The 12,500-nt window shown below is 31.4% G+C and overlaps 2 protein-coding genes across 5 annotated transcripts in view; one reads left to right on the top strand and one right to left on the bottom strand.

The window, feature by feature from the left end:
• LOC119574300 (guanine nucleotide-binding protein G(i) subunit alpha) overlaps window positions 1–7,888 on the top strand; it is a 42,734-nt gene extending 34,846 nt beyond the window's left edge. For 3 of the 4 annotated variants that reach the window (XM_037921500.1, XM_037921498.1, XM_037921499.1), the window contains exons 5-9: window positions 2,689–2,856; window positions 2,975–3,069; window positions 3,381–3,569; window positions 4,274–4,398; window positions 4,591–7,808. In XM_037921500.1, coding sequence (XP_037777428.1) covers window positions 2,689–2,856; window positions 2,975–3,069; window positions 3,381–3,569; window positions 4,274–4,398; window positions 4,591–4,656 — 643 coding nt within the window. In that variant the 3' untranslated portion in view covers window positions 4,657–7,808. Of the gene's footprint in view, window positions 1–2,688; window positions 2,857–2,974; window positions 3,070–3,380; window positions 3,570–4,273; window positions 4,399–4,590 lie in introns of all 4 variants that reach the window. The other variant, XM_037921497.1, reaches the window with a different exon arrangement.
• Window positions 7,889–7,928: 40 nt separating this feature from the next.
• LOC119574299 (importin-4-like) overlaps window positions 7,929–12,500 on the bottom strand; it is a gene marked incomplete in the record, with an annotated part of 55,663 nt that continues 51,091 nt past the window's right edge. The window contains 2 exon segments of the mRNA XM_037921496.1: window positions 7,929–10,139; window positions 10,889–11,063. Of these exon segments, the coding sequence (XP_037777424.1) occupies window positions 9,982–10,139; window positions 10,889–11,063 (333 nt within the window).

Below are 12,500 nucleotides of genomic sequence, written 5' to 3'. Positions count from 1 at the left end.
CTCTCTCTCTGTTTACTCTCTCTCTCTCTCTCTGTTTACTCTCTCTCTCTCTCTCTCTGTTCCCTCTCTCTCTCTCTCTCTCTCTCTCTCTCTCTCCTCTCTCTACATCTTTTTATCTCTCTCTCTCTGTTTAATTTTCTCTCCTCTCTCTCCTCTCTCTCTCCCCTCTCTCCTCTCTCTCTCCCCTCTCTCACTCTCCCCTTTCTTCTCTGTTCTCTCTCCTCTCTCTCTCTCTTTTCCCCTTCTCTCTCTCTCTCTCCCCTCTCCCCTTCTCTCTCTCTCTCGTCTCTCTTTTTCTCTCCTCTCTCGGGTTTTTCTCTCTCTTTTTGTCTCTCTCCTCTGTTCCTTCTCTCGTCTTCTCTTCTCTCTCTCTTTCTCTCTCTTCTTTTCCTCTCTCTCTCTCTCTCTCTTCTCTCCTCTCTCTCTCCTCTTTTCCTCTCTCTCTCCTCCTCTCTCTCTCTCTCTCTCTCTCTCTCTCTCTCCTCTCTCTCTTCTCCTCTCCCCTCTCTGTTTCCTCTCTCTCATCTCTCCTCTCTCGTTCTCCCTCTTCTCTCTCTCTCTCTTTCTCTCTCCCCTTTTTCCCCTCTCTCTCTCTCTCTCTCTCTCTCTCTCTGTTTACTTTCTCTCTCTCTCTGTTTACTCTCTCTCTCTCTGTTTACTCTCTCTCTCTCTCTGTTTACTCTTCTCTCTCTTCTCTCTCCTCCTCTCTCTCTCTCTCCTCTCTCTCTCTCTCTCTCTCTCTTCTCTCTCTCTCTCTCTCTCTTCTCTCTCTCTCTCCCCCTTCTCCCCTCGTCTCTCCCCTCCTCTCTTTTCTCTCTCTCTTCTCTCTCTCTCTCTCTCTCTCTTTTCTCTCTCTCCCCCTCTCTTCTCTCTCTTTTCCTCTCTCTCCCTCCCTCCCTCCCTCTCCCTTTCCCTTTCCCTTTCCCCTTCCCCTCTCTCCTCTCCTTCTCTCCTTCTCTCTCTTCCTCCCTCTTAGTTTCATTTTGTTGTTTGTTTTTCTGTCTCATCCTACACTTATTTTCTCTTTCTCTGTTTTTTTTCTCACTTTTTCCTTCCTTTAATACTTGCTTACTGTTTCCTTCTAAAGTTTGTCTGATAGACACTTTATCTCTTTGTCTTTATGAAGCTTTTGGGATTTTCATCTGAGAATGGTAAGATTTAGAATTAAAGATATTTATAGATATATATTTTGTAAAGTATGAAATATACAGGTGAGCTATAATTTTCTTCCATTGTGAGATAACCTTTACTTGATTAATTTTTGTATGGAGATAATTTTTGCCTAATGTTCTGAGCATTTTGCAAAAAGCCTTTCTGTTGGTGAATTAAGTGACCTACAAGCTGAGCTTTCTTGCATATCATGGATGTATTCTACAGTTGACTCACCAGATTTGGAGTCTAAATAATGTAGGTTGTAATTATGCTAATAGTAATGAGGATAAACATTATACAAGGTTAGTCAGATCTAAAATTTTGATGCTTCACTTGTCATCAAAGCTGAAGTTGATAATTGTCTTTCTAGAAAGATGGCTGTCTACTTCCCATTGTTATGTTGGTTCCTAGTAGAAACAAATGAGTGATGAAAGGAAATTTGAAGATAAGAAAAGTAAAAAAGGGGGGCAGGATTTGTAATAAATGACTTAATTGAGATCTGATTGCTAGGATACCACCGGGAAGTGGTATAACACAGTCAACATAACATTTTGAAATTTAAAAAGTGTTAAAAAGTTCCTGCAAATAAAGAAACAAAATGCAGAAAAATTATTTTATGACAATGCAAGAGTATAATTATAATTGATTGGGTAAAACATTCATTAGGAATACTCTTTCTGATGAAATTGGATAAATGGGTGAAACAGCACATGGCTCCTTCTGCTGTCCGTTATCTTGTGACATTTTGTGTGTGTGTGTGTGTGTTTGTGTGTGTGACACCTTTTTTCCCCATGCATAATGCAATTAACTGTTTTTAGTTGGCATTGCAAAAATATGCACAATAAGATGCATTACTATAAATCAACAGCCCTTGCAGTATTTGCTAACTGCTGTATTGTTTTTTTTTTCTGTTTCATACTCATTGCTTCTGTTTTAGTAATAACCTTTCCTAGACCTAGGCATATTGACTTTATATTAACAATAAATTAAAGAGAAAAGTCAGGGATAGAGGAAGACAGTAGGTGTATGTGTATCATTTTTAAGCTCATGATTTACTGAAAATGGTTCACTTCATGGTAGAAGGTTCAAGGGTTGGCTGATATAATATTTTATTCAAATAAGCCATTAATTGAGAATATGTAAACTTGTGCCAACAAAATGTTGATACATTCCATGATGAAGCATGACCATGCATGTAATGTGTCAGTTAAACACATCTATAATGTAAGTTTCATAACAAACTTTCTCAGGGAATTGCCAACATGCTGGTCTCCACTTTCTTATTCATGATTTTTAAAAAAGTAAAATTGATTTTTCCTTCTTGTTTTGACCTCTTGAGTCTTGAATTTCTATTGCTAACCACATGAATAAAAAGTAATGTGTGCTCTGCCATATTTAATGTATATATGTACTGTAAACGTATTTCACCTCTATACAAAGCAGTTTCATTTGAAAGCATATAGGTATAAAAAATTAAGATGTTTTATATTTATTTCTCACATTGATATCTGGATATTTTCTCTTTCTCGTTGGCAGCCGATCTAGGGAGTATCAACTGAATGATTCAGCAGCATACTATCTCAATGCCCTAGATCGTATTTCTCGCCCAGGCTATGTTCCAACTCAACAAGATGTACTGCGCACCAGAGTGAAAACTACAGGAATTGTTGAAACCAATTTCTCCTTCAAGGATCTCAATTTCAAGTAGGGATCAATTGTCCAATTAGTTGTCATTTGAAAAATAATGTAATTGATTAGGAAATGGCAATAACCTATATTTAGCATTGTGCTTATGAATAATGCACTAAATAACACTTTTCAGGCTATTTGATGTTGGTGGTCAGAGGTCAGAAAGGAAGAAATGGATCCATTGCTTTGAAGGAGTCACAGCCATTATCTTTGTGGTAGCTTTATCAGGTAATTAGGTAATTTGTTTTCATTAGATTCCTGGAAATCAAAGCAGAAGATATTTTGTCAGTAAATTTTAAAGAAACGAAAGTCCATATAAATAAGTTAGTGGTATAAGGCTGTTATACCTGAACTCTAAGAAAGAAAGAAAGAAAAAAAAGCAATTGACAACATGCCTTTTTTTTCTCTCTAAAGTTTTTGCTTTTTATAATCATCCAGAAGTTGCATGAGACAGTTTTAATTTTACTTTTAGCATATTTTCAATGATGGATCAGATGTTATGATGGAATTGACTATTAAATTTCAAATTTGACTTGCAGGTTATGACTTGGTATTGGCTGAAGATGAAGAAATGAATCGTATGATAGAAAGCATGAAGCTCTTTGACTCCATCTGTAACAACAAATGGTTTGTGGAGACCTCAATAATTCTCTTCCTTAATAAAAAGGACTTGTTTGAAGAGAAAATTACAAAATCTCCACTAACAATTTGCTTCCCAGAATACACAGGTAATGTTTTGATCGCTGTATATTTTTCAAAGCTTTGCATTTAATTATATGATCCTGCCTGCCAGGAAAGTTACTTTCTAATGTTGTTAGGTTAACCCAATGCCGCCAGGTGGTTTCCCGATACAAAAGCCCTCTCCTGGGCTGTATTTATAGTGGCCTGGGCCCTGCTGCTGGGGGATCATGTTGTCACCATAGTGTGTGCGGCACGACCATACATGCCCCCAGAAAACAGGACTGGTGCACCAGGGCACTATGTACATATCGCCCTGAACATAGTCCAGGCATGCCATGGCATGTACATACATGCCACCTGGCGGCAAAAGGTTAAAATGAATGGTTAGGTATGTAGGGTTAAAAAGTAGAGAAATGATATTGATAAAGAACTGTAATAAAGCCTGTAATATTATTATTATTATTATTATTATTAGTAGTAGTAGTATTTGTATTAATATTATTAATATTATAGATATTTTTTTCTGATTTTCTTTTTCTTTTTCTTTCTTTTTCTTTCTTTCTTTCTTTCTTTCTTTCTTTCTTTCTTTCTTTCTTTCTTTCTTTCTTTCTTTCTTTCTTTCTTTCTTTCTTTCTTTCTTTCTTCCTTCCTTTCCTTCTTTCTAATGAAGATTACTCCTTAATGTTGTTATCAGTGAAGTGCTGTGAAGTACTATTAATATAAACACTTGTGAATTTTTTTGTTCAAACAGGAAGCAACACCTATGATGAGGCAGCAAATTATATTCGCATGAAATTTGAGAATCTTAACAAGAGGAAGGACCAGAAAGAAATTTACACTCATTTTACGTGTGCAACTGACACTACCAACATACAGGTGAGAATTGGAATATTGGTATCATAATGCATCTTTCATATATAACATTTCTTGTATAAAAAGATGACAACATACAATTAAGTTTTGATTTAAAAACAGATTAAAATAGATGAAAGAAAATATGAAAGAAGTTTAGAGCTGTAAGATTATAATATATTTTTTTTACATCTTGATATTTTTTCAATTTTCCAGTTTGTTTTTGATGCTGTAACAGATGTAATCATCAAACACAACCTCAAGGACTGTGGCCTCTTCTAGAGGATGATCTACTGTATATACACGGGTGGTTGTTAGCAAGCCATATATTTGGAGCCTCATGCTCAGATGAGCCAGAGGGGCATGAAACCTGGCTATTGTCCCTGCCGATTACATTCCCCTGTGGAAAGTTCACACCAAAGTATTATTATACTGCTTGGACACAATAGCCAGTTTATATATTTTCTGAATAAGCTGAAATTGGAATTGCAAACATAAAGACATGATTAAATGTTTAATTCAGCTAGAATTTGGTGTGCACAATTGGACTCCAGCCACATTGCAAAATGGTACATGGTACCTACTTTTTCTCCAGCTATGTAGTTTTCTTTCCTTGGAAATGTGCACAAATTGTATGGACTTTAATTGTGTGCCATGTGTTATTTGGGCCAGTGATTACTGTTGGTGTTGTGGGCATGTTTACCAGTCAGATGTTCTGCTTCTTTGAGTGACAATCGTGATTTCTTCCTGAAAGTGTATGTATGTGTTATGAGGAATGAATTGTTCTCTTTCTTTATTACATTTCTTTGTCATGTTGGATGTGATTTTTGAGTGGAATATTGAAGCTAGCATATTAATCTTAAGACAGCAGCATGTGGCAACCAGAAAACGTGTCTTGAGTCCTTAATTGTGTTTACCTTTTATATATGTGTAACAGCAGTGATGTACCTCTGACATTTTACTCTGTATTTGTCACAAATGTAGTTGTGAAGACGTGAATGCTTCACTGCATTAGCTCAACCGAGTGACATGGAAACTAATTATTCTTGGAGTTGTTGGTCTTAGTTATTTAGCTAAGAACAGATAAACCTTGATATTAGTTTCTCCTTATGGTATGACTTTTATTCTGAAAGCTTTTATCTGTAGAAATATTTTATTACACAGGCAACAGAATGCCAAAGTTTGTCATTTCCTTTTTCATCATAGCTTATTATCTTCATTTGCAAGAATATATTTGAAGTTTGCTTGTAGAAATGTGTTCTGTATGATTTGGAACCTCTAAGTATATCTGATATTCATGATGACTTGGATTTAATATGAATTCTAGATAAAGGCAGGAGGTTGTTAACAGAAGGAAGCAGGGACCATTCTGATACATTCTAAACATTTTTTTTTATATATATATATATAATTTCCTTGTATTTTTCTTCTTACAAGTGTTTGGTGGTTTTAGTTGTACAGTGTATATTTATACTTGATCAGTGTGGCCAGTTTTAAACCTTATCCTTCTTTGTTCTGTCAGCGTTCCCCTGCCATAAACTGGATTTGCAAAGCCCTGGGCATTTTTCAGTTGCTGCCAAAGAAGTTTTTCCTAGTTTTTAAAATTTCATTATTAATTAAAATTTATCTAACAAAATATTTTTCAATTCAAGTTAATGTGGTTCTTTATTTCTATAAATCAGCAGTTAGCAGAAAATGTGAAAGATCTTTGCATCCTTACAGTATTGTTACAGAATGTGCAAGAAATTAGGGTAGACTTCTTAAATGGCAAAAGCTCCAGTGCTTGTTGCTTCTTATTGCTGATTTTCTATTGTGGCATTCCTTTCTCTTGTAAATTGTAACTCAAGATGTGCCTGTTCGTCATTAGTAGAGCTATGTAGATTTGTATCTGCAGTTTGCAGAATCAAGATATGGGAGGGAGATGATTTATATTACTATAGCTATAAATATCAATATTCACTCCTTAATTGTTTGCAATTTTCCATCTGTGAATGTATGTACAATACAGATTAAATTTCATTTTATCTTATCTTAGTGTAAATATAGATCTTCCTGCAGTGGTAAGGTTTGCCAAATTGATGTCTTAAATATTGGGTCAGAACTAAGGAACAAAGTTGTAAGAATACAAAGGAACAATGTTATAAGACTAGTGGTATCCATACAATAATTCAAAAGTCAACTGAGAAGTGATCAATTTATATAGATGATTCTATTTATTATTACACTGCTGTGTGGGTGCCTACAAATTATTTTTGGTTTCTATCTATATCAGATAAGGACAAAAGCAGTATAAGATCAATTACTCTTTATACCTAAAGTGAAATTGATGAATATTAAAATCATGGCTAGAAAAAAAAAAGTTATCAGAAGACATTTCTTTTCTCTAGGTGTGCTTTTTCAGTAATGTAACTGTATTTCATCAACTTTGAGCATAAAATGTGCCTAGTGATTTAAGTGTTTGTGAACATGAGGCTAAATTGTAAGTGCCAATATTCTGTTTGAAAATAACATCAATTATTATTTGGATATGAAAGTACATTGTGTTAAGAAAATTCTGGACTCCATAATTATTTTTAACCCCATCCCAATGGGTCATATGTACACTCGTCATAACATACTGCTTGGTCTGCGGGGTATAGCTGTATATGTGGCGACGTACCAGAGCGTGTGGAGCAGGAAGTTCTGCTACATTTAGTGGACTCCTGCACCTAGCATCTGGATGTTGCCAGAAATTACCAGTTTATGGCACCGAGAGATTTCAGATACCTAGCCCCATTGGGTTAAATATTGTTGAAAATTGAAGGGGAAAAAAAAAAAGCCTTTGAATTTGATTATAGGAAGCATTTGAGTTAAAAATTAGGGAATGCACCTTAGCATCTCACTGCAAGAATATGCTTTAAGCCTATAGAATTCTCATTTTCTTCACTGACAGGAATATACATTTTCTGGATTTAATAGCTCTGAGGATATAAAAAGTAATTTTGAAAGGACTGGTTTGAATTTTTGATTTTATGTTTACAAGTTCCAATGGCATTAATATTCAGCAGCATGAAGTATATCGATTTTCTTCAGGGCCCCAGCTGTTTAGATCTGGATTACTTTGAACTTGTACTGTAATAATAATAAGAGACCTCAGGAAACCTTTTTGAAATTCACATGCACACACACACACAGCTTCCCAGATAAATCTTTCATTATGTTTTTTTTACAAAGGTGCAAAGACCTGTGTCCATTATATATGTAAGTATTATGTCCACTTGTTTTTGATTTCATTTAAAATATTTGGTATTGCTATCCAACATATTTAATAATATTTGAATCAGCAGAAAATTTGCCAGGAACTGCAGAGCAAATTTCAGTAGTTTACCAACAACTGTTATGTCTACTTCCAATAGGACATCAAGAACCCTGGTCTTTCACTGAAGAAAAGAAAAGAAAAGAAAAAGGAAAGCATGGGAAACAACCCAGTCATTTATTCTTGTACAGAATTTTATACAATAAATAACTTCTTCAAGCTGTGTTTGTAATCCCTTGATGAAAAATGAAATACCACCAAACAGCAAGGCATTTATTTCATCAGCATCCCACTTCTTAAGAAACCAAGTTAAGCTGACAATGTCATTGCATCAGACTTATACAAGGCACTTAACATTGTACAAAAATAGTATATGTTCTAACTAAAAGCATACAAATGTGGAAAGATACATTGAGAATATACTACTCCAAATCTCATAACTTGCTATCTCATAGATTACAAAATGCATCAAATTACAAATATTGCAAGTCCTTGAAACAGGAGACTAGAATCATAATGCGTACCACTGAAATATCAACAAGACTTGAGATTTCAACTGAACCTCCTGTTAAATTTTTTATTACTGGAAGGAAGTCGAGATGTAAGCACTCTACTAATTACTCTGTCTGTCACCGTAATTGCTCTGTCGGGTAGTATCTGCAGAACAAACTTTAGATATTAAAGCTGCAACATTTTTTTTCTTGCTGTATGGCCTTCATGAAAATAGACTTTCAAGATTCAAATTTTGTCAAAATTGGTTTTAATTTCTAAAAGATCTGTTCCTTAAATCAATATTTTTACCATACAAATCATCCTATATTTTCTGCTATAATATCAAAAATTGTCTGAGCAAAGCAGTAATCTAAATGTTAACTTATTAAGCATTTATATTATAAAAGTAGAAATTGTATCCATTCCAAAATAAGAAGAGTTTTCCAGAACATTTATTTTAAAAATCTTGAAAGTGTACTTTCTCAAACTTCTGAAAGACGAACTACACGCACATGAGCGACGTATACATTAAACCTTAGCTTAACATGGGACAGATCTCTTTTTAATATATATGCTGGCCACAAAGTTATTCTGAATGTCAAAAATAGAGCACTTCACAAGTATCACATATACCTATTTATAAGCACCCAATTGAGTGCCCTACCCTCCACACAAGCAGCTTCCTGAATGAACACTCACTGGTTGAATTCTAAATAATTTGATCTTAGACAAAGTTCTCCCACAGGAGTCTGTAAATAACAAAATATGCATTACTTCAAAGTAATGTTTTGCAACATTTTATTACTGCCAAAAATAAAGAACTAGTCTTTAAGATATATAACAAATATTTTATTCTGCATCCCATATACTGCTTCTACTTTTGAACAGTATACCTGTAACTTAACCTCATTACCTAAACTTTGATAATTTAATCAACATGGAAGCTTCAAGTTTAAAATAAAATATAATACTCTGTCAACAGGCAAAACTATACTGAATTAATGTTGTACATATAGTTCTAAACTAGAATTGCACAATAAAACAACAACCTCATAGCTGCATAACTTTCCCCTTTACAACAAAGAGAACACTTTTCAAGTACATCTTACTATTTCACTATTCTTTTATAACACCTGCAACTATGGACACAATACTTCTCGTGCACATCAAAAATCAACACACTATTAATTTTGATCCATACATAAATATAAGTGATGTGCATTATAAAATTACATTAAGTAGTGTCACACCAAACTATTTCATAATCTAATATCTGGTTACTTGAGGACAATTGGTAGGCTGTCACACTTAAATAATACTTAAAAATCCTAATCTAAACTCAAATATGACAAAAAGAAAGAAAAGAAAAGAACAAAAAGTTTAATTCTATTTGGATAAATATCATCATACTCTGTTCTAGGTAAACAGAGAACAATGTACCATCCATTTCCACATTCACATTAGTTTTCTGGATGAAGAAAAACTCAGTTGTATGGACCAACATCAGTGTATGCTGAAGAGTTTACTGTGTCACTTTTCACTCTCCCATGCATTATTTAGGATATCTGGAGTATTAAAAGCACTGCAAATTTGTAAGATTGATGCCAAATAGTAGAAACAACTCTTCAAGCTCTTATGATTGATATGGGTTGCAGTTCTTTTCTATAAGCAATACCAAATACAAAAGCACAAAAGCTAGACTGAACATGGTAAGTATAGCTAAATTCTTCTTAAATCCTAACACAGCTGAGATGTGTTAGAATCTAATAGCATTAATTTTAATTATTAGGGAGAAAAAGGTTGGAGGTGTTCATCAGCATTTAAGTTGGGGGTGATGCAACAAGGGTGGCACCTGCAGCAGCTGCAGCCTCTAGTCTTGCTTTTAGTTCAGGTTCCAAATTTTGTGCAAGGGAAGAAACTTGATCAGGGAAATCCCTGTTGACACTTGCCACAAACTCCTGGATAAGCTGGTTTGTCTCTGTAAATAATCATGAATTATGAATATATATTTTTTATATCTAACCTGAAAACTAGACTAAAGACTTAAAATACCAAAATATCTAATTAAAACAACAATGTATCAAATATGCTGATTCAAACAGAACTTTATATAAACAATAGGGATAGCAAGAAAATATTAGAAATGAAAAAAGGTCTTAGAAATAACACATAATACACAAATAAAATTAGTGCCTAATAACTATAGAATTTCTTATTTTACTGTTGAACCTTGAATCCTGATGTTTCACAAATTGCAGTCAAAGAGGGCAGGAAAAGAATTCTGAGCATGGAAATAGTGTCCTCCCTGGAGCCAGCGCCCTTCCGGTCATAGCTTATGAATGTAATGTTCCACACTTGTTTATCAATGGAAAAAATGCAAAAGTCCCTTCCTAAATGCCTTCCAAATCTAATCATCCTCCCTAGACCTTTGTGCACTTGTGGTGATTCATTCCTGTCAAGCTGGCTTTTAACCAAAATTCTGATGATGGTAAGTCCCCATCACCTCAGCCCTCAGCCAAAATTACCCATGATGTCATGTTCATGTCACCCTCCCCTTTCCAGCAAAACTGTCTCATGACACAATGGGCAAGTCATTCAGATGATAGGGGTTAATGATATATACTAATGGCTAAAACACAGTTATTATATACACTATTTTTGTGCTTTACATCACAAAATGCCTAAATTTTTCTCATGATTACATAAACCAAATAATAAATTACTAACTATCATCAGCTTGCTTTGTAGTGTAGATCAGGGCAGCAAGTCTCAAGATGGGCACCAGGTTCTGTGCCAATAATGGGTGCTGCATGCGATACAGCACCAGGAAGCACTCAAAAACAGTTGGATTCTCTGCAAAATCTTCCCTTAGCGGTAGACAACCCAAAACTACAGGGAATACCTGAGCAAGAAAAGATATTCTAAAAATAAATCCTGTAATACATCATACAATGAAGTTATATAACAAAACACAAAGAAAACCTTTACATATATATATATATATATTATATATATATATTATATATATATATATATATATATATATATATATAGATATATAATATAATATATATTTTATATAATATGTATTATTTATATATATATATTATATATATAATATATATATATAGATATATATATAAATAATAGATAGTATATAATTATATTATAAAGTATATATATATATATAATTATATATATATATATATATATATATATAATATATATATATATATTAATATATATATATATAAATAATTTTATTTTATATTTATAATAATATATGTATATAAATATAATTAATAAATATATATTATATATATATATTTTTAAAAGAGATATAATTATATAAAATAATTTTATAATATATATTTTATATAAATATATATATAAAATAAATATATATAAATAAATTATATATTAAAATAGATATATATAAAAATTATAATATATGATAAAAAGATTATATATAATATATAATATATATATATATATAATATATATAATAAAATATATATATATAATATAAATATAATATATTATAAAATATAAATATATATATTATATTTATATATAAAATAATATATAATTTTTAAGTATATTATATATATGTAGATCTATATATATAATATATATTATATATATATATGTATATAAAAAAAAAAATATATATATATAATATATATATATATATATTATATATATATTATATGTTGTGGGGTTTTTTTTTGTGTGTATTATATATATAAAATATATATATATATTATATATTTAATGTGTGTATATTATATATTAATATATTATATTATTAATATATATATAATATAATATATATATATATATAATATAAATACAACAACACACACACACACAATATATATATATATTTATATATATAATATATATATATATAATTATATTATATATTAAAGATATTTTATATATATTTTTTAAAAATATATATTATAAAATATATAACACACACACACCACACAAAACAACACACAAGATATAATATATATATATATATATATATATATATATATATATATATATAATATATATTTTTATATGTGTGTTGTATATTATATTAAAATATATATATATATATATTATATATATATATATATATATATTATTGTATATATATATATATGTGTATAATAAAATATATATATATATATAAAATTAATATATATATATATATTTATATATATATTATTTAATATATATATATAATATATATATATATAATATATTTATATTATATATATAATATATATATAATAATTTTATATGTGGGATATATATATATATATATATATAATTATATATATAT

This window comes from Penaeus monodon, chromosome 6 (assembly GCF_015228065.2).
Source record: "Penaeus monodon isolate SGIC_2016 chromosome 6, NSTDA_Pmon_1, whole genome shotgun sequence".
NCBI lineage: Eukaryota > Metazoa > Arthropoda > Malacostraca > Decapoda > Penaeidae > Penaeus > Penaeus monodon.
The sequence above is the reverse complement of the archived record's forward strand: the minus strand, read 5'-3'. Positions and strand labels throughout refer to the sequence as shown.